Here is a 20,813-nt window from a genome sequence, read left to right on the forward strand (position 1 = left end):
CCTTTCTCCCCCCTCCACAATGCTGGAACCATCAGTAAACAGCACATGTTCCAGGTTCACAAGAGAATGTAGGACTGTGAACTCGTCAGCAAGCTGATTCAAAACCAGCTCTGTGCAATCATGATCCAGCAATGTGGGATCTGAAGGAAGCAACAACATGACAGGATTTGTGGCCATGCCATGCTGAATAACAATGTTGGGTGCCTCTAGGACAGTAGACCACTTGTTCCACCGGGCGGCAGTAACCTGAGCTGCACGATTCATTGAGGAGAGTATGCACGGCATGTGGACACTTGATTATAAATTGTTGGTCAAGGACTAGTTGTGCCACCATTGAAACTGACAGGTATGTGGCTTGCATCGCTCTCAGACAGGGGCCCCATCCCAATTTCTTGGAGTAATAACCCACTGTTTTCAGACGGTCGCCATGGTTCTGAGTGAGAACTGACGTCATGTAGCCATCCTTCTCAGCCAAAAAAAAGAGTAAACGGCTGCCCTGTATCAGGGATCCCCAATGCCATGATCCTTCAATGCAATAAATGCGTTTCCCTGGACAGGGTCCCTGGACTGTAGGTCACCCCTCAAGAGATCATTTTGTGGTTGTGCTATTTCAGCAAATGAATCCACCCAACACCTGTTGTAGTTACACAATCCCATAAATGAACATAGTTCTCTTATGGTGGTGGGTTTTTTGACAGTCTGTATGGCTGTTGTGCGGCTCTGTGTTAATCTCCAACCCTACGGCTCAAAGCACCAATGTGTTAGAAATCAGCGGCTACGTATAGTGGTAAAAAAATTTAGAACCTGTATCAAATCGAGGGAGAAGTTCACTCAACTTTATTGGAAAATTGCAGCACAGATGTCATTCGGTGAACGTTCCATTATCTTCTCACTGTAATGTTAGTTACAAGCTGATATATACATTGAAGGGTGTGTCTACTGTTGAAGTCTACACTTCACCAAGTTGGTTTGTTGGAAAGGAGAATAAAACACCAGGAGTCAGGTCAATTACCGTACCGCATATTCCGTTTATTACAAAAGCTTTTGGAGACAAGTGTCGCCGCACAATGTCTAAGTCCGGTCAAAACAGTATTTTATACTTCAACTACGCCCAAAAGATAGAGGCGTTAAGTTAGCAAAGCAAGTGTGTCATTGGTCCAATTCCAATTCTATACCTAATAAGGATAATGCAAACATCTTCTTGCCCCCTTCTGGTTTCTGTCTTGTCTGTCAGACTATGTGTGTGTGTCTCTAACCTGTGTCCTGTTTCTCAAAAGACAGACATACTAAATCTTTCTCTCCCCGGCAACCGCTTGAACAGGGTTTCCTGTTCTCCTACTTGCACCTTCAGTTTCAGCTTATGTTACAAACACTTAATATTTTGCTTCATTGCTTACAACAGCTTACAACAGTTCATTAACTTATACAATCAATATATCTACAATTCCCCCTTTTGATCTCTCCCCAGAGAGATCACCCCTATTCGCCAAGCTCCAGTTCTCCTGGGTCATGCTGCTCCAGTAGAGGCATCAGCATCCCTGGTGGCGGTCCTGGAGCCTTCTCAATGGCTGTAGAGATCACTCTCATGGCGAGCCCTCTTATGCAGGGGATACAACAACACCCAAAAGTAACCATTATAGCACCAAATGTAGCAAGCGATAAAAGAACAAGGTTATCAAACCTATCCACTGGCCGAACATCGAGGTCAGCCATTCCTCCAGCGGATTATCTATCCCAGAATGCTCGTATGTGACCCCTTGACATAGTCCAATTCAATCCCCCAAAATTCCTCAAATAGGTGTCCTCAGGTGGGGTCGCGAACCTCTTCGCTGGGGGAATGAAGACCCGATGCCAACCTGGGAAACCTGTAACAACATACAACACACATATCATTATTCCACCAATTCCCATATACCATTTCATTCTACTATCATCTCCCCAAACCTTTCTCTGTGACCCTATCATCTTGGTACGAGTGGTAGGAGCCACTTGGTGTCCTATACCCCCTTTTTTTACAGTATTCTTCAGTTCCTTCCCCTAAGAGTCTATTCCCCTGGCGCAGTCCTTTGTCTCCTTCACTCGCTCGTAGTCCCGCAGTGTCCTGGGGTCCGCTCCTGGCACCGGTCCGGCTGGTGCTGGTCCTCCTTCCGTCCACACTGGGGAAAGCTCCTCCTTCCCGGTTTGGATGAGGTCCGTTAGCGACCTCCCTGGCTCCTGCGCTGGTGTACACTCGCTCCAATGGTACCAGGTCTCTCCTTTGTCCCTCAGGCGGACCGCATGGCTCGTTCTCTCCACCACCTGATGAGGACCCGTCCACCTTGGCTCCGACCACTTTCGCTTGATGACCTTCAGCAGCACCCACTCCGCCTGGGGCAGGTTCTGGTCCAGCGGGTGCGGGTCCCTCCGTTCTCCGACTCTATTGGAGAATTCTGAAACGAGAGCTCGCAATTCATCAAAATACACTCTGTGATCTTTGGGCCACTTTTCCCCTTCCGGGACCGCAGGCCCCGCGGCTGGTCCTGGAAATGGTCTCCCCGTCAGCAGCTCGTATGGGGTGAACCCAGTGGTCTGATTTAACGAGCATCGAATCGTCAGGAGTGCCAGTGGCAGTGCATCCACCCAGTTCAATTTAGTCTGTGCACATATCTTAGCCAACTTGTTTTTTAAGTTTTGGTTCATCCTTTCTACCTTTCCCTGGTACTGTGGATGGTATACCGTGCCAAAAGCATGTTTTAGGCCCAATAAGCTCTCTACCTTCTGTAAATCACTGTTCTTAAAGTGAGTCCCATTGTCTGACCTGATTTTCTCTGGGCAGCCGTGTCTGGGAATGTACTGGTTCACTAAACACTTGATCACTGTCTGGCCCATAGGCGCCGATTTATGTTTTCCTCCGTGGGTGCTCATAGGCGCACGCCATTTATATTTATATATATACACACCTATATATACCTATATATACACACCTATATATACCCATATTTACACCTATATATACATATATAAACGCACTACGCACACCTATTCATTTACTTATTAATAAAGCCGTAAAGTAGATCTTTCAAAATTTACCACTTATCACAAATACAGGATTGGAGATGAAAAGTTTAACTGACACGTAGGCCTAACCGCGATCAGTTCGTGGGAAATTAATGTTTTGCGCTATTATCTAAATATCGATAAAAAAAACGACAGTTTCTGGGAGTTTCTCCCTAATTTCTGCTACGAGTTTTTGATAGTGGCATTTTTTCATCTGAGAAACGCTGTGATTGGTGGATAGGGAGCACCCGGAGCAGGCGACTGGTTATGTCGCTGTCACTAACATCGACATAACCAATCACAGTGTGACAGACGCTTTACATATCACCAACGGCAAGTTTAATTTTAAATGAATGTAGCCTATTGGCGGACTGGCGGTCTGGCACACGTGGGTGCTCGTGCTCGGTATTTCCGTGGGTGCTCGCTATTTTCCGTGGGTATCGGCGCCTATGGTCTGGCCACCCTGTGAACATGTCCACACACACTAACATGTAGCGGCACCCCCGTACTGTTTCCCCCATGTCCGTGTAGTCTATCACTACCCTGCTGCCTGTTTTGCTGCTGTGTCTGCCGCTTGATTTCCCTGAGCTACTACATTATTTGAATTATCGTGTCCTCGGCTAATTCTCTCATCTCTGCCTCGTGTTTAATCGGTTTGTCTCCTGCTGTTCTAAACCCAGCTTTTAACCACTGTCCTAGCTTTCAGTGTGACTAAACCCTCTGGTGTTAGTTTCACTACCGCAAACGCCGCCCTCAGCCCATCTTGTTCGTGTCTGAAACAGCACCCATCAGTGAAGAAGTCCTCTGCCCCTGGGAGGGGTTCTGCCTCCAGATTGGTTTGTGTCTTACTCTCCCTCACTACCTCTTGCGCGCACTCATGTGGTAGCCCTGTCCCCATTCGGTCTGCCATATTTATCCCTTCATGTGTGAAAATCTAATTTGGAGCCCCGAGAATTTTGCTTAGGTGTTGTTGCCTGAGGGATCACTATGTGTGCGCATTTCTGAATGAGTCTCGCTACCCCCGCTGCATGCTGTGTGCAGATGGGGTTGCCTTTTTTCGGTTTTGTCAAATCCTACGCTTATGTACATAAGGATGTTCCTATCTCCCCCTTTTTTCTGAAACAGGACCCCGTTCATGACCTGTTTCAGAAACATCTAGAAAAAAGGGTTTTGTGTAGTCGGGTACGGCCAGATCAGCTGCGGTGGCTAGTTGTTGTTTCAGCAAAATGAAGGCCGGGTCGGCCGGACAAGTCCAATTGAGAGTGGCATTTCCTGAACAGTAGTGGGTTTAGGATGATGGAGGATGGTTGTGCGGTGAGCTGGGGAAAGCCCCGCTCCCTTCTGCGAGATAACTCTGCCCAGAAAGGAGACCTGCGTCCTTACCAGCTGTAGCTTTTCTTTTGACACCTTGAACCCTTTCTCAGCCAGTCTGGTGAGGACCGTCATTGTAGCTTGGATGCAGGCGGCCACCGTCGGGGACGCCAGCAGCAGGTCATCTACGTACTGGACCAAAGTTACCCCTGTCGGCAGCGAGCATCCTTGCAGCGCTTCTCTCAGTACCTGGTTGAATATGCCAGGGGAAAGCGCGAACCCCTGTGGTAGTCTCGTGTATCGCCATTGTCGACCCCTATGTGTGAAAGAAAAAATATCACGAAGTTCCTCTGCTAGTGGGAGACAGAAAAAAGCTATAGCCAGGTCAATTCAGGTGAACCATTTTTGATCAGGGGTCAAATTAGTGAGTGCTACATACGGGTTAGGTACCGGTATAGTGGGTGTGAGTAAAATGTTGTTAATAGCTCTGAGATCATGGGCCATACGGTATTTCCCTGTCCCTTTCTTTTCGACCGGGAGGATAGGCGTGTTCCACGCGGAACCTGATTCCTCCAACACCCCTGTGGGCCACAAACCATTCACTGTCACATCCAACCCTTCCTCTGGCTCTGGTTTGTGTGGGTATTGGGGCAGCCATATGGGCTCTCCCGGTCCGATTTTAAAGGTGCCTTATCACTGTAATTGTTGAGGAGAATGTTCTTCTTAAGTTAAAGATAGCAGTGTTAGAGGCTCGGCTTCTGACGCAAATGTCAGGCAAGGATTATGCTAGTGTAGAAATAGAAAATTCTGCGTCAGTGCCACCAGGTAGAAACGATAGTTTTGTTAGCCCCCCGGCACAGCTCCTGCAGCCGGGCAATAACTTTCTCTTGGTCACTGGGAAGAAATGCCGTCGACCAGTTAAACCTGAATCGTTGCTAAATCCAACTGAGACTTTCAACAGGTTTTCCCCACTGGAGTCGGAGTCAAGGCCAGAGCCGTCTTTGGAGGGGAATGATCGGCAGGCATGTTCTACCGGTGGCCTTGAAAAACTAAAAAACTTAGTCATCGGCGATTCTATTACACGTAGTATTAGACTAAAGAATCAGCCGGCGATCGTACATTGTTTACCGGGGGGCAGAGCCACCGACGTAGCCGCAAATCTGGGGTTGGTGCTAGCGAACTCTAAGTACAGAGATCTTGTTATTCACGTTGGCACCAACGACATTAGGATGAAACAGTCAGAGGTTACGAAGCAGAACATAGCATCAGCGTGTAAACTAGCTAGAAAGATGTGTCGGCATCGAGTAATTGTCCCTGGCCCCCTCCCAGCTAGGGGTGGTGACGAGCTCTACAGCAGACTTGCGCAACTCAATCGCTGGCTGAAAACTGAGTTCTGCCCGTCGCAGGAGGTAGAGTTTGTACTGGCCTTCTTTTTGGGACTCTCCCAGAAATAGGGCCAGGCCTGGTCTGCTGAGGAGCGACGGACTCCATCCTAGCTGGAGTGGTGCTCTTCTTTTATCTAGGAACATTGACAGGAGTCTCACTCCTAAAGCTTTAACATGAGATAGGGTGCAGGTCAGGCTGCAGGCTGTTAGCCAGCCTGCTAGCATAGTGGAGTCTGTCAATAGCATAGCCAGAGTAGTTAGTACAGCTTTACCTATTGCCACTGTGACTCGTTCCAGGCTGAGAAAAGTTAAACAAAGTAGTGCTAACAAAAACAACCTTATTAAGATAAAGCCTTCCTCCACCTCGGTCAAAAATAAAAATGATTGTATCACTTCGCATCTCAAAATGGGACTCCTAAATATTAGATCCAAAGGCAGTTGCAGTAAATGAATTAATTTTTGATCATAAACTAGATGATATTGGTTTATGTGAAACATGGCTAAAGCCTAATTAATTCACTGCCTTAAATGAGGCCTCTCCTCCTGGTTATACTGGTTATACTACATATCCCTCGTGCGTCCCGAAAAGGAGGGGGTGTTGCTCATATTTATGACAGTAAATGTTTCATTCTTTTGAAGTTTTACTCATGAAAGTTAACCAGGCCGATAAATCATTTTACGGGCCATACACATTGTTCCTCAGTGGGTTTCCAGAAATCTTGTCTAACCTTGTAGTCATGGCAGATAGTATTCAAATTTTTGGCAATTTAAATATTCATATGGAAAACTCCAATGATCCTCTTCAAAAAAGCCTTTGAAGCCATAATTGACTCAATGGGTTTCATCCAACATGTCTCAGGTCCAACACATTGCCACAATCATACCTTAGATTTAGTGCTGTCACGAGAAATAGATATTGTAGATCTAATAATTTACCCCCAAAATCCTGGATTATCGGATCACTGTCTTATTACATTTACCGTTAAAACAAGAAATCCACTTGCCCCCCAAACAATGAGTTTCAAAAGCCGTACTATAAATTCTCGGACTAAAAATAAATTCCTTGATATTCTTACAAGTTCGCTCATTAACAACAGAGTAAATAAATTTGTAAACGATCAAATCGAGGATCTAAACTAAATACTACGAAATACATTAGACACAGTTGCACCACTAAAAACTAAAGAAATACGCAACAAGAAACGTGCTCCCTGGTACACAGACAATACTAAAGCATTTAAGCAAGCCTCCAGAAAATTGGAGCGAAAGTGGCGCTCCACCAAGTTGGAAGTATTTAGACTAGCCTGGATAGACAGTACACTACAATTCCGAAAATCACTCACGTCTGCTCGATCAGCTTATTTCTCCAATCTGATTGAGGCGAACAAAAACAATCCAACAATCTCTTTGATACAGTTGCAAAGTTAACAAAAAAGCAAAGCTTAGCAAGTGAAGTGGGTCTTCACTTTAGTTGTAATGAATACATGAACTACTTTGATGAAAAGATCGTCACCATTAGAAAACAAATAACTGACTCCTTAAATAGTTATGGTCCTCAAAATTTCAGTTGTCCAAAAAATTTCCTGAACCTCCCTGACCAGGTGTCAATGGGGACACTTGCATTTTTTGATACCGGATCGCTTGACACATTTACAAAATGTGTTCTAAACCCACAAACTCTCAGCTAGACCCGATTCCTACAAAATTACTTAAGGAGTTATTTCCTGTGCTAGGTCAGCCAATGCAGAACATAATAAATTGCTCCCTTTCCTCCGGATGCGTACCAAACTCACTAAAAATTGCGGAAATTAAGCCTCTTCTAAATAAATCTAATCTGGATCCCGACATATTAAACAATTATAGGCCAATATCGAACCTCACGTTCCTCTCAAAAATCTTAGAAAAATTTGTTTCCCAACAACTGAATGCCTTCCTAAAGACAAAAAACATTTATGAAATACTCCAGTCCGGTTTTAGATCCCATCATAGTACTGAGACTGCACTCGTGAAGGTAACAAATTACCTTCTAATGGCCTCAGACAAAGGTTCCGCATCCGTCCTGTTGCTTCTTGATCTTAGTGCTGCTTTTGACACTATTGATCACTCAATAGAAACCCATATTGGGCTACGTGGACATGTTCTAGCCTGGTTTAAATCTTATTTATCTGAAAGATATCAGTTCGTTAGTGTGGATGGCATATCCTCTGACAAGTCAAAGGTATGCTATGGAGTTCCTCAAGGCTCGGTTCTGGGCCCATTATTGTTCTCACTATATATGCTCCCTCTGGGCGATGTAATCCGAAATCACAATATTAACTTTCATTGTTATGCTGATGACACACAGTTATATATTTCAATGAAGCATGGAGAAGCCCCTAAATTAGCTATTTTGGAAGCTTGCGTTTCAGATATTAGGAAGTGGATGACAGAGAATTTCTTGCTCTTAAACTCAAATAAAACAGAAATGCTCCTTTTAGGACCCAAAAAACTAAGAGCGTTGTTAGCAGATCTCACTGTGAACCTCGACGGCTGCATGGTCGTATCCCAAAAAACTGTAAAAACCTCTCCTTTGAAGAACATATAAAATATGTCTCAAGAGTTGCTTATTTTCATCTTTGAAACATTGCAAAAATGTGAAACTTTCTATCAAAAACGGATGCAGAAAAATTAATCCATGCTTTCGTTACTTCTAGACTAGATTACTGCAATGCTCTTCTCTCTGGTTATCCAGACAAATTAATAAATAAACTTCAATTAGTGCTGCACACGGCTGCTAGAATCCTAACTAGAACAAATAAATTTGAACACATTACCCCTGTCCTGGCGTCCTTACACTGGCTGCCTGTTAGGGTTAGGGCTGATTTTAAGGTTTTACTCTTAACCTATAAATCAATACATGGACTTGCTCCTACTTACCTTGCTGAAATGATCCAGCCATACATACCTACACGTAACCTTAGATCGCAAGATGCAGGCCTTTTAATTGTACCTAGAATTTCTAAACAAACAGTTGGCGGCAGGGCCTTTTCTCATAGAGCTCCACTCCTGTGGAATGATCTGCCAATTAAGGTTAGAAATGCAAACTCAGTGAAACTTTCAAGTGTCTACTAAAAACTCATCTCTACAGCACGGTTTATAATTAGGTGTAGCCTGGCCCGGGGGCGTGAAGGTGACCAGTAGGCTTGATACTGTCCACCCTTGCTGTCTTGCCAGGTGGGCTCTTGTCGCCACTGAGATGCCCTCCCTCCAATGCCTTTCGGGGGAAGAGTCACTGGCTTGTTGTTGACTCTGTTGCGCGCTTGTACTGCTGTACGCTGCTAGCAATACTCGGCCCTTATTCAGGGGGGTTGCGGTTGGTGGGTGTCCCTTTGGTTGATGCCTGGCAATGTGGTTGGATTGATTTCCAGCCTGTTGGGCCCTGACCGGGGCCTCCCCCGGGTAGGGCCACAGTGTCACTGGACCCCCCCGTCTCAGTTCCAAGGTGTTACGCTGCTATATTCCTGTGCTGGGGGATATGAGGGATGTACTACTAACTTTTCTCAGTCTCCTCCAGTTTTACATTTTAGGAGGAGATGAGGTCCTGGTCCACACCTGCGGATTACCTGGTTTAGGGGGCCCGTTGCTGTCCCTGTCCTTGTCCACCTGGTCATACTTCTGACCTAATCTAAAATCAAATAGACTCTGGATTTAGCCCAGAGAAATGTATTTATTATTCTAATTGGACTCTTAATATCTCAACCGGCACAGCCAGAAGAGGACTTGTCACCCCTCTGAGCCTGGGTCCTCTCTAGGTTTCTTCCTAAAATTCAACCTTCTTAGGGAGTTTTTCCTAGCCACTGAAATTCAACACTACTGTTGTTTGCTCCTTGGGGTTTAAGGCCGGGTGTCTCTGTAAAGCACTTTGTGACAACTGCTGTCAGTTGACTTCCTCACTGATCTTCCCCCTTCACAGGACCATACCACCATCCTGGTCGTTGTGGATCGGTTCTCGAAGTCCTGCCGCCTACTGCCCTACAGACCGCGGAGGCCCTATTCACACACGTCTTCCGGCACTATGGGGTGCCCGAGGACATTGTGTCTGACCGGGGCCCCCAGTTCATGTCCAGGGTGTGGAAGGCCTTTATGCAGCACCTGGGGGTCTCGGTCAGCCTGACCTCGGGCTACCATCCCCAGTCCAATGGGCAGGTGGAACTAGTAAACCAGCAAGTGGGCAGGTTCTTTCGGTCCTACTGCCAGGACCGGCCGGGGGAGAGGGCAGATTTCCTGCCTTGGGTGGAATACGCCCTCAACTCTCTGCACCACTCCTCCACGGGCATGTCACCTTTCCAGTGCGTGCTGGGATACCAGCCGGTTCTGGCACCCTGGACGCCGAGCCAGACCGGTACCCCTGCGGTGGATGACTAGTTCCGGCGGGCAGCGGGCACATGGGAGGCTGTGCAGGCTCACCTCCGGCTCGTTGTCCACCGCCAAAAGATCTTTATGGACCGCCACCGCAGGGAGGCCCCGGTATATTGTCCGGGCGACCGGGTCTGGCTCTCGTCCAAGGACCTGCCCCTCCGCCTGCCCTGCCGGAAGCTGATCCCGCGGTTTGTGGGGCCCTTTAAAGTCCTGAGGAGATTCAACGAGGTGACGTATCGTTTACGCCTTCCCCCCGACTACTGTATTAACCCCTCGTTTCATGTGTCTCTCCTCAGGCCGGTGGTGGCTGGTCCCCTTCAGGGGTGTGAGGTGCTGGAGGTTCCTCCCCCCCCTCTGGACATCGAGGGGGCCCCGGCGTACACCGTCCGCTCCATCATTGACTTGAGGGGGCCTCCAGTACCTCGTGGAGTGGGAGGGGTACGGCCCGGAGGAACGGAGCTGGGTTCCGGTGAAGAACGTCCTGGCTCCCGCCCTCATACGTGATTTCCATCGACGTCGCCCAGATCGCCCCGCTCCGCGTCCCCTGGGTCAGCCCCGGGGCCGGTGTCGTCGCGCGGCTATAGCTGGCCTTCTGACACCACCGCACTTCTCATTATGCATTTCACCTGTGACTTGTTTAGCGCACCTGGTTCTCATCCTCATCATTCCCCCCAGTATATATGTTCCCTCTGCTTTCCCTGTCTTTGTGTGTTATTGTCTCCCTGTAAAGAAGAGCATTGTTACGCTTCGCCATTCGTTATCACTATCATTAAAGAAAACACAAAGAAGTATCACTTCGTTCTCCTGCTCTTCCTTTCCACTCAAAGCCGTGACAGTTCTCTACCTAATTAAGCAAGATATCCTAATTCCCAGAGTATCCTGTTTTTGTTATCTTCTGCTTACCATGTTTTTTTCCCCGTTCGTTTCCAGACCCTTGTTCCGAGACCCGTCCTGTACCTCCCTCCCAACTACTTGGATCACCTATCTGCCTTCCCGTTATCAACTTTCGCCTGGACTGTTTCCCCGCTCTGTTGACCGAACCCTGCCTGACCTTCTGACCATTCTTGCCTCCCGGACTTCGTACCACTGCTACCCACTATCCACCCTCCAACAATACATTCATACCCGCCTACGTAATTCTTACGTATCTCCACTAACATCTCAGACTACTGCGATAAACATCTTCATTGTCCTTTTACCCCGGTGTCTGTATCTGCTTCTGGATCTTACCTCTGTCCTGAGTCCCGGGAGTCGTGACATATAGATAGATAGATAGATAATCTATGTATTATGTATATATACAAATACATACACATATATACAGCTCTGGAAAAAATTAAGAGACCTCTGCAAAATAATTTTCTCCGGTTTCTCTGGTTTTACTATACTATATGTCTTTGAGTAAAATGAACAGTTTCATTCTTTAAACTACTGACAACATTACTCCCAAATTCCAAATAAAAACATTGTCATTTAGAGTATTAATTTGTAGAAAATAACAACTGGTCAAAATAAAATAAAAAAAGATGCATTGTTTTCAAACCTCAAATAATGGAAAGAAAACATAATATTAATTTTTCAACAACAAAATAAATTTTTTTTTACTTCAAATCAATATTTGGTAGAATAACCCTGATTTTTAATCACAGCTTTCATGCGTCTTGGCATGCTCTCCAACAGTCTTTCACATTGCTGTTAGGTGACCTTATGCCATTCCTGGCACAGAAATTCAAATAGCTCAGCTTTGTTTGATAGCTTGCGACCATTCATCTTCCTCTTGATCGAATTCCAGAGGTTTTCAATGTGGTTCAGGTCTGGAGATTGGGCTGGCCATGACAGGGTTTGGATCTGGTGGTCCTCCGTCCACACCTTGATTGACCTGGCTATATGGCATGGAGCATTGTCTTGCTGGAAAAAACTGTTCTCATAGTTGGGGTTCATTGTCAGAGCAGAAGGAAGCAGGTGTTCTTCCAGGATAACCTTGTACTTGGCTTGATTCATGTGTCCTTCACAAAGACAAATCTGCCCGATTCCAGCCTTGCTGAAGCATCCCCAGATCATCACTGATCTTCCACCAAATTGCACAGTTCGTGTGAGACACTGTGGCTTGTAGGCCTCTACAGGTCTCCGTCTGACCATTGGATGACCAGATCTTGGGCAAAGCTGAAAATTTGACTCATCAGAGATGACCTTACTCCATTCCTCTGCGGTCCAATCTTTGCTTCTCAATGATGAAGGCCTTTTTTCTAGCTTTGCACAACTTCTGCCCTGCCCCTAGGAGCCTGTTTCGAACCGTCTTTGCCATGTACTTAACACCACCTGCTGTTTGCCATTCTTTTTGTAGGTCACTTGATGTCATCCTACAGTTGTTGAGTGACATTCAAATGAGTTGACGGTCATCTTGGTCAGTGAACAGTAGTTTTCTCCCTCTGCCAGTCTGTAGCTTTGTTGTCCCCAATGTCTGTTGTTTGACCTTGTTCTTATGAACTGCCATCTTTGAAATTTTCAGGATGGAAGCAACCTGATGCTCACTGTATCCCTCTGCCAGTACAGCTAGAATTGAACTTCTGACACTCACTGAATCAGAACGATGTTCCGAAACACTGGTGTCGAAACACTGTCAACTGATATTTAAGAAACCACTAGTGTCGATTGAGTGTCTGAGACCTGACTGCCTCAGGCTTTTAAAATTGAGGTGGCTATACCAACAACTTTGAATGGGTTGTGTCAATTTGTTGCAAGACAGAAATGTGTGAGATGAATGAGAGAATGTGAGAGTTAGCTGTGTGACAGTTGTTTGAACTTAGCCTTGTTAGTAGAAAGTTGTTTTAAAGTGCTTGTTGCAAAGCACAGGTTTCCACAATTCTCCGGCACTTGAGCACCCTGTCAATCGATGTTGACGCTTTCAAACGCCAATTTCTATTTTGCAATTGAAGTGGAAACGTTTAATTACAAATTACTTCACTAGTGGTGTAGTGAGTAGTGTTGCCATCTATTGAGCATGGCCACACGGATTTGAATCCAGATGGTTTTCAGTTTTATCTTTAAACAATATTTATTGTTGTTAAAATAATTTTTCATTTACTGCAAAAGGAATATAAATAGGAATAAAACACTTCTCACCCACATGCCTTTATCATCTAAAACATTATGATGTAGGAATGGTTAAATGAAAAGCAAGCTGGAAAGGCGGGATACGAATTGCAAGATATTTTCACTTTTCAAGTTGCAGATGCACCAAAGTGTTGAGCTACGAAATATGTTGTGGCTATATGGGAAAATAAGTCTCTATGAACATTGGAGACCTGATTTTTATTTCTCACTGGCAGATGTCACCGTCAAATAAATGTTTTGAATGTTTTGTAAAGCCTTGACACAAATGTTTAGATTATCACAGTGTTTCAGAAAGCATTGTCTTGCCCATCACTATCCATGACCAGTTCACAACAGTCATGATTAAGCAATGTGGCATCCCGTGGAAGCATGAATGTGGCCAGGTTTGAAGCTGCACATCATTGTTCTCCTGATGTCCCATGTCACTTTAACTTGGGAGAATTCCAATGTGGAATCAAGTTGCATGATGAGATTTTGGCCAATAATAGGTTTCTCAAATGGCCCTACATATTGGATTCAATTGTCTATGGTCCAATAGAAATTGTTAACGACTTGCTTTGTATCATGTATGCCCCTCTCCAACTCCCGTTGCGTTCTTCGTCTTACTGGTGTATTGTGGATGTATTAGTATTAGAAACTCAATGTGAACACTGTTTACCAGCAGATTAGCATAAATGCCATCAGATTTTCTACGTGCACCAGAAAGGATGAGACGCAAGAGGGGGTCTTCTAGGTCTCTGCCGCACCCAACAACTGTTTCTGTTGTGCAGTGGAGAGTCTCTTGTATTATTGCACCAAGGTGGTATCATCAGAACTGGTGCCTCTGTTGTTTCGTCTTGATTTGTTTGTTGTCTTCTCATTATGTGCCTTTTCCTACATCATTTCTGTGTGTGTGCTGTGCGTCCAAAGTAGTTACAGGTTATTTTCTCCACTGCATATGTATCAGAAAAATCCTTGGACGTTTGAATGACTGATCACAGAGGAGCCATGAGTTGCTAGGATGTCAACAGTCACTCCAAATGTGTTATCTTCTTTCACCATAGTCTTGCACAGAGGCCTGAGACAATAATCTGCATGCTCATCATCATTATCCAATAGGTAGCCAAGAGGCTCCTTCCATGTGTCCCACAATGATGTACTCTTAGCAGTCTCGTTGTTCTGAGTGGGGATATATGGATGTGCCCTTAATGTTGTGACATGTTGATACTGGAGTCTGTTCCACATACAGTTCTTCTCTCACCTCATCCAGTGGTATTTTCTTTCTCTTCTTACTTTCTTGCTCTTTTTTCTGTTTTTGTTCAGCCAATGCTGTCAGACTCTCTCCTTCTTCTCATGTGACTCTCTCGTTCTTATCACCTCTTTTTCTGAGTTCAGCCAGAACAGACAAAGACCACCGTGTTTTGTGAGAAAAGTTTGACAATCTTTGTGTTTCTTCCCAGGCTGTTTGAATATCTGATCATTGAAAAATGCCATCGTCTTCCAGAGTTATGTCATATTTTTTTATTAAGTCCTACCAGTATTTGTCCCAAATTTTTTCTTTAAGTTGTTAGATTGATCTGACAGATTGATTAAATGTAATTGATCATTACATTTACTGAAACGGCAGGAGGGGTGGGCCTAACCCCACTGTTTTCGTGAGTGGATTTTTCCACAGACCTTATACAGTTAACTTCCAATTAACTTTAACATATACTTTTGATAAATAGCCAATAGTACCAGAGTTATTATATTTATACTATTTGAATAGCCAATAATACCAGATTTTCTAAACAAATGCCACACACTTTTCTTCACACATTGTAAACACTATACAGCATTATAACAAAAGGTACACTGTTCAATGTAGTGGCAGTTTTATGCATACTGGGTCTATCAATATTATTTTAACTATTATTGAAGTCTTTATCGCTACTTTCCCTAGTAGGCTCTGTTATAGATTCCGTGAGGAAGCTATGTCACTATGAAATCTGTAAAGCTAATAGTGTAGTTAAAGTAGATGTGTACTGCATGTACTATATTCATTTATAGCTGTTCATTCAATTCAGTTCTCAGTGGTGTGAGATGGTGATTGACTCACTGGAAGTTTTTATGGGAAATGTAGGCCTACTCCAGGAGCAGGACATCAGAAGGAAGTGGGAATGGAGGATTGCCAGCTCTCCTGGAATCGGATTTGCACGACCGACAGTTTCCGTCCCTGTCTGTCTTGGCTCCGGAATTAGCTGACAACACGTGGAGTGTTTCCAATCCAACTCAACCACCCTGCTCGTAGTGCCAGATTATTAGATCAACGTATATTTTTAACTGTTCGGCCAATAGTTGTTCATGTAGATTTGCACAAGTAAAAGAATAAATCAGGATTAGAGGCTTCTTCAATGTTTATTCAGCAGTCAAAATACATGTCTCCAGGTGTTACAATCACAGCACACGCCAGTGTTAGATTCTCTCTCTCTGCTGATTCTCACCATCTAACCATTGACTTTGGGGTAACTTGTGATATAAAGCAATGCCCCAAGATGGTCATGTCTAGTACCTTATCCATCTCCATGGAAACGGTATGGTATGCCTAAACAAGGAATGCAAAGCTAAGAATAGTGACAGTAATATCATACATATACATGAAACTAACATTCTTTGTACCACTAACTACAACCAACAATAGCCCTCGGCTCCTACAAAAGGTTAGGTTGGATTGGGATCGCTCAGTGGGGAAGAGCCATTATGCATTGTCAATCAGTGTTGATGTGCAATGCAACCACATGTCATCCACTTGCATGACTGAATTCTCTAAGCCTTTCTGAACACAAGCCTTTCTTCAGCTCATCAACAAAATGAATTAACATCAAACGTTTAAACTGCAGTCAATGTTCCCTACAATTCTAACACTGTTGGACAGGTAGAGCCCAGGCTTAACCAATTGATTCAAAGAGAGCTGAACAACTGGCTTAATCATTCCCATCAGAGATTCTTGAACTATAATAACCAGAACTGGATTCAAAAGGCATTTTGTTTTCTTTTTAATTGCTTTGCCTCTCTGATGCTTTGACAAATAGGCAGAGTTTGTACTTTTGGGACTATTCTGATAGTTTAATTGTGCCAGGGTTGCTCAGTAAAGTGAGGTTGGAGTATTTGGGGGAAATAAAAATGCTATTTCAACCCAGTTCAGATGCTAACCCATTGTGACAAGGGGGGAAATCTCTGTAATGATGGCCTTTCTAGAGGCTTGGTCATAGCACATCACCAAGACAGCAATTGATTAGATTCATAACAACTATTTTACCACAACACACTGAGCTTTCACTGCATTTACCCCCCCCCCCCCCCCCACACACACACACACACACACATACATATACTGTAATTTGCACAGAGGGAAGGAGAAACAGAGTGGTGGGGGAAAGAACGAGAAAGAAAACAAAGAGATACATCTTCCTATTCTGTAAACACCACAGTGGTTAGCCTGACATAGTAAATTTTCAAGCTTGATAATCAAACACCCAAGATGTGTCTAAATATTTGCGTTATTTTAGAAGCATAATTAAATATCAATTACTCCTGGCTAAATGTCTTTTCCACACTGTTTGTCGTCAAGAGCCGCAGGGTAGAAAACACGCTAGAGGTGTTCCTGTTTTCACAGCCAATAAGGCTGTAATGAAAAATGCATCAAACGACCCATTTGTCCTCGCCTGGAGCCGCCTAATCAGCCCCAGCGCGCTGGTGCTAGAGCCCCATCTCCAAACACTTGCAAAGCGGGTGCCATATCTTAATGCTTTACGCCTCAGTGGATTTTCTCCATTAGGACAGAGAACAGATTGTTTTTTGCTCTCTGCAGTGTCACTCTTAATCGTGTCATTATGCAGTGTCTCTCCGGGAATTAAACAAGACGGAAGTATCCCTTGTGGCCGTTTATTAGCTGTAATCATGGTAATGTGGCCAGGCTCTCTGTGTGGGTGTGACTGGCCTAAATGGATACTTTATAATACACTGTGTCAACAAGAGCATTTTGTTTGTTTGCGTGGCCATGTAGTGTCAATGTAAGTGCTTAGTGAGATTATACTGTATGACATTATTTCTATATGCACTGATTGTCACTAACATTAATTGTCTGTATCAGTGTTTGAGCTTGACTATATCTGTAATTACCATTGAATCTGTCCATGAATAATTAAAAAGTCAATTTAGTCTTTGCTTTAATTATACAAACACGATTGTATAAAAATGAAGCACTGAAATAACATTATTTTAGCTTTATTTCATAAATTAGACAGGTACATGATTTTGTTGATTTAAAAAATAGGTCATTAGGCAGGAATAGCCAACTGTTGATTGGCAGGTGCAAGACTGCGGTGTAATGTAACTGGCAGCATTCGATCATAAAATGGGCAGGTCTGTCTTCCCTCAGCAGGAAGTGTATCCCTTCCAGTAGAAGTTCTTGCAGCCAGCTTTGCGCTCGCGAGGGGGCAGGATGTTGGAGTTGTCCACTGAGCGCTCCAGCTCCATACGCAGGTCCTCTTTGTCCCCTGCCTGTGACACTTCGCTTTCCTGGACCTCAGACTCAGGTAAAGACAGTTGGGATAGAATGTCCTCCACTGCTTGCCTACTCCAACCCTGCACGTAAAAACAACACATATGTGCCCTCATATTAATAAAAACACACACTTATGCACACCAGCACAAGCCAAGGGAAACAAAATGTAATGTACAGTATATGTACAGTACACATATTTATACTTTATAAACACATATACACACACCCTCACTAAATGACTAAACATGCATACATTACCTGTGAGCTCTGGGGTAGTATATCTAACAGATAATGTATATCAATTTCCCAACATGAAACGTAACCTTGTAGTGTATTCAGGGTTTAAAACCTTGTTAAAGGAGACATTTTTACTTCTACTGGATTTGGCCTCACTAAAATGTATGAACTTCTACAAACATTTTAATTAATGGTGATGTACAGTAAACCAATATTTTCCTGGTCTGGGAATATGAAACCTGTAGTACCTAGTTTGTGATTATTCCATTGCACAGACAGACTGTCAGCAATCTAAGCAAAAAAAATATGTTATAGTGTCACAGTGATTGTGGCATATGCTGCAACTGTTTTACTAAAAACATTCACTTTCTCATACAGATGTGGTTCCTCAGATTTGATCATCCTGTTGTTGCGGCATACTTCATAGAAAATTGCAATGCATTCAAGGTTTAAAGAGCCACTCCAGTCACACTCCATTCAAACTGTCTCTCACTCATATCTGTAACATTCACAAAGTAAGGTTCAGATGTGCAGAAGATTGTTTGGGCAGGAGAAAGCACTACTCTGTTTCAATAGGCTGGAATCAGATTGTGTACCATGTTTTGTCTTGTGATGACTTGATTTGCAAAGAGGACTTTTCAGCTTGAAGCAGATATCAGAAGGATTACCATGTGAATGGGGTGGCTATATAAAAAGTCTTAAAATGATGTACTTTCTTTTTTGTAATAACATGTATCTGCAGTGATAAACTGTGTGTATAGCGTAACCAAGGAGAGCAATTATTTAAGTCTCTATTCAATTTATATTGCGGAATTGCTAAATGTTGCATAATAAATGTAAAAGTAATTTCAGATTGATCAGAAATATGAACGGTGAATTCAGTTTTCCCTGATCTAATAAGGAAACATTACCATTATTGTAATCTATCTGAAATGCTTCTATCTTTTCCTGCTTCAATTTCACCAGGAACAAAGTTAGCAATCACTAGCATTATATTTGACAAAGAATGCATTTTTACCATTCATCAGCTTTCCTATTTATGGTTCTCATACTAGTAAAACAGGTAATATACATTTAAATAAACATCAGAATTCCATATTAGCCAAATGCCAACATATTTGGACATAATCCAACATTTGTTTATTACAGAGTACATAACAGAAGTCCAACAGCATATTCTGATAATCACACCATCTTAATCTTGTGTTACAGACCTAGCAGTATACCAGTGTAACAATACACTCGTTATTGTTACCGATTTTAGAGGCAATGCTTCTCTGTAAATGGAACAGGGTTCTACACAGAACCTGTAACATCCTATGAACCGTTTTTGGAAGAAAGCAGTGAAATTATTCTGTTATTAATTCAATAGAACTTGTTGGAGATCCTAACTCTGGTTGCATTCCAGTAGAAATTACACTTTGCAAGTCACTTTGCAAGCAAGCATAATATGACTTGCAGGCCTGATATGGCCTATAAACCAGTGTTAGAGTATAATTAGGACATAAAAGAAAGGCCTTATCATATATATTGTCATGTATTGTCTTAAATAAAGTTATTGTAAAGGGTAATAAGGCATACAAGGACAGGGATTAGAGGGTTCTAGGATGAATGTTTAAAATGTTACTAAGATTATTCTTCCCGAGCATGGTGCTTGGGTTGTGGGTTTGATTCCTACAGGAGGCCATTTTGAAAATGTATTAATTCACTTATGTAAGTCTCTCTGAATAATAGTCTCCTAAATTACTTAGATTGTAGATGTAGATATAATGGTCACAGTAGGTGTAGTAAGTGCTTTATGGAATATTTTGCAAAGAGTAAGAAATACTACAATACTGTGTAAAATTTTTGTTTAAGTTGTGTAGTTTACTGCCTTAGTGGATCATGCCCCCAATAAGCCACAGCAATAAAAGATTAGGAAATTGTCCACCTCGGAAAGTACTCAGGGACAATTGTATCTGGATAGTATTCAAGTGTAAATGCTTCTTGATAGTCAAACTATTTATTAAAATATAATTATAATAGTAAAATGAAAACAGCTAATACGTTTATCACATGCAATTACCTTGACAAATGGTTTAAATATGAACTTATTTGAATGTTGACCATAATAAGACACCCTTTTGTTTCTTCTGTGTGTGCCAGTGCCAAATGCCAAGGCTACTTACCTGTGTAGCCGTTCCAGCAGCACGGGCCCTCTGAAGGAGTCGGCGGCTGTGGATGTCCAAATCAGGCTGTGAGGCAGCTCCATGGCTGCAAATTGCCAGGGTCAGAACCAGGAGGGCCAGGACACAGTGAATCTGGCAGAACTTCATCTCAAACAGAGCCAGGTCAGTTCTCAGAAATAAGACGTGGTGAGACAAGCCAAGCTGGATTTGGATGTGCTGGATCTGGATCAGTTGGTATGGAGTTGCCCTGGTTTTGGTGATGGGGTTCTGTTGGGCTCTTATAAGTAGCCTGTCCTCTCAGCTCATCACTGTTTCCTGCCTGGCGATGATGGAATGCAGCGTCATAAACCACTTAGCTGCATTCTGTTCCTCTCTTTGTTCAGCTACTTAGTCACAAAGACAGCTTCTCTAAGACTTATTGATTTTAGATTGAGGTGCAACAATAAAACAATTAGGCAGTTCAGATTCAGCACACACCACTAATCTAAATCAAATACAACCAAAACATTTCTGCTTCCTAAAAGCCTTTAAAATCAGGAAGCAGGAGTTACTTTTGTGTAAGCAGTATAATAAACTTAAGTGATGACATCATTGAACACTCCCAAACAAAAGATTTCTCTAATAGATTTTAGGTGGATT

General features: G+C 43.4%; 1 protein-coding gene across 1 annotated transcript; it reads right to left on the reverse strand.

Moving 5' to 3' along the window:
* Nucleotides 1–17,473: 17,473 nt before the first annotated feature.
* sst1.2 (somatostatin 1, tandem duplicate 2) lies at nt 17,474–20,455 on the reverse strand. The gene is made up of 2 exons (XM_010869344.4): nt 20,175–20,455; nt 17,474–17,849 (listed from the first exon to the last, which is right to left on the reverse strand). Exons 1-2 carry the CDS (start codon nt 20,319–20,321, stop codon nt 17,640–17,642), a joined length of 357 nt encoding a protein of 118 aa, XP_010867646.1. The 5' UTR covers nt 20,322–20,455; the 3' UTR covers nt 17,474–17,639.
* Between the last annotated feature and the right edge of the window lie 358 nt (nt 20,456–20,813).

This window comes from Esox lucius, chromosome 1 (assembly GCF_011004845.1).
Source record: "Esox lucius isolate fEsoLuc1 chromosome 1, fEsoLuc1.pri, whole genome shotgun sequence".
Taxonomy (NCBI): domain Eukaryota; kingdom Metazoa; phylum Chordata; class Actinopteri; order Esociformes; family Esocidae; genus Esox; species Esox lucius.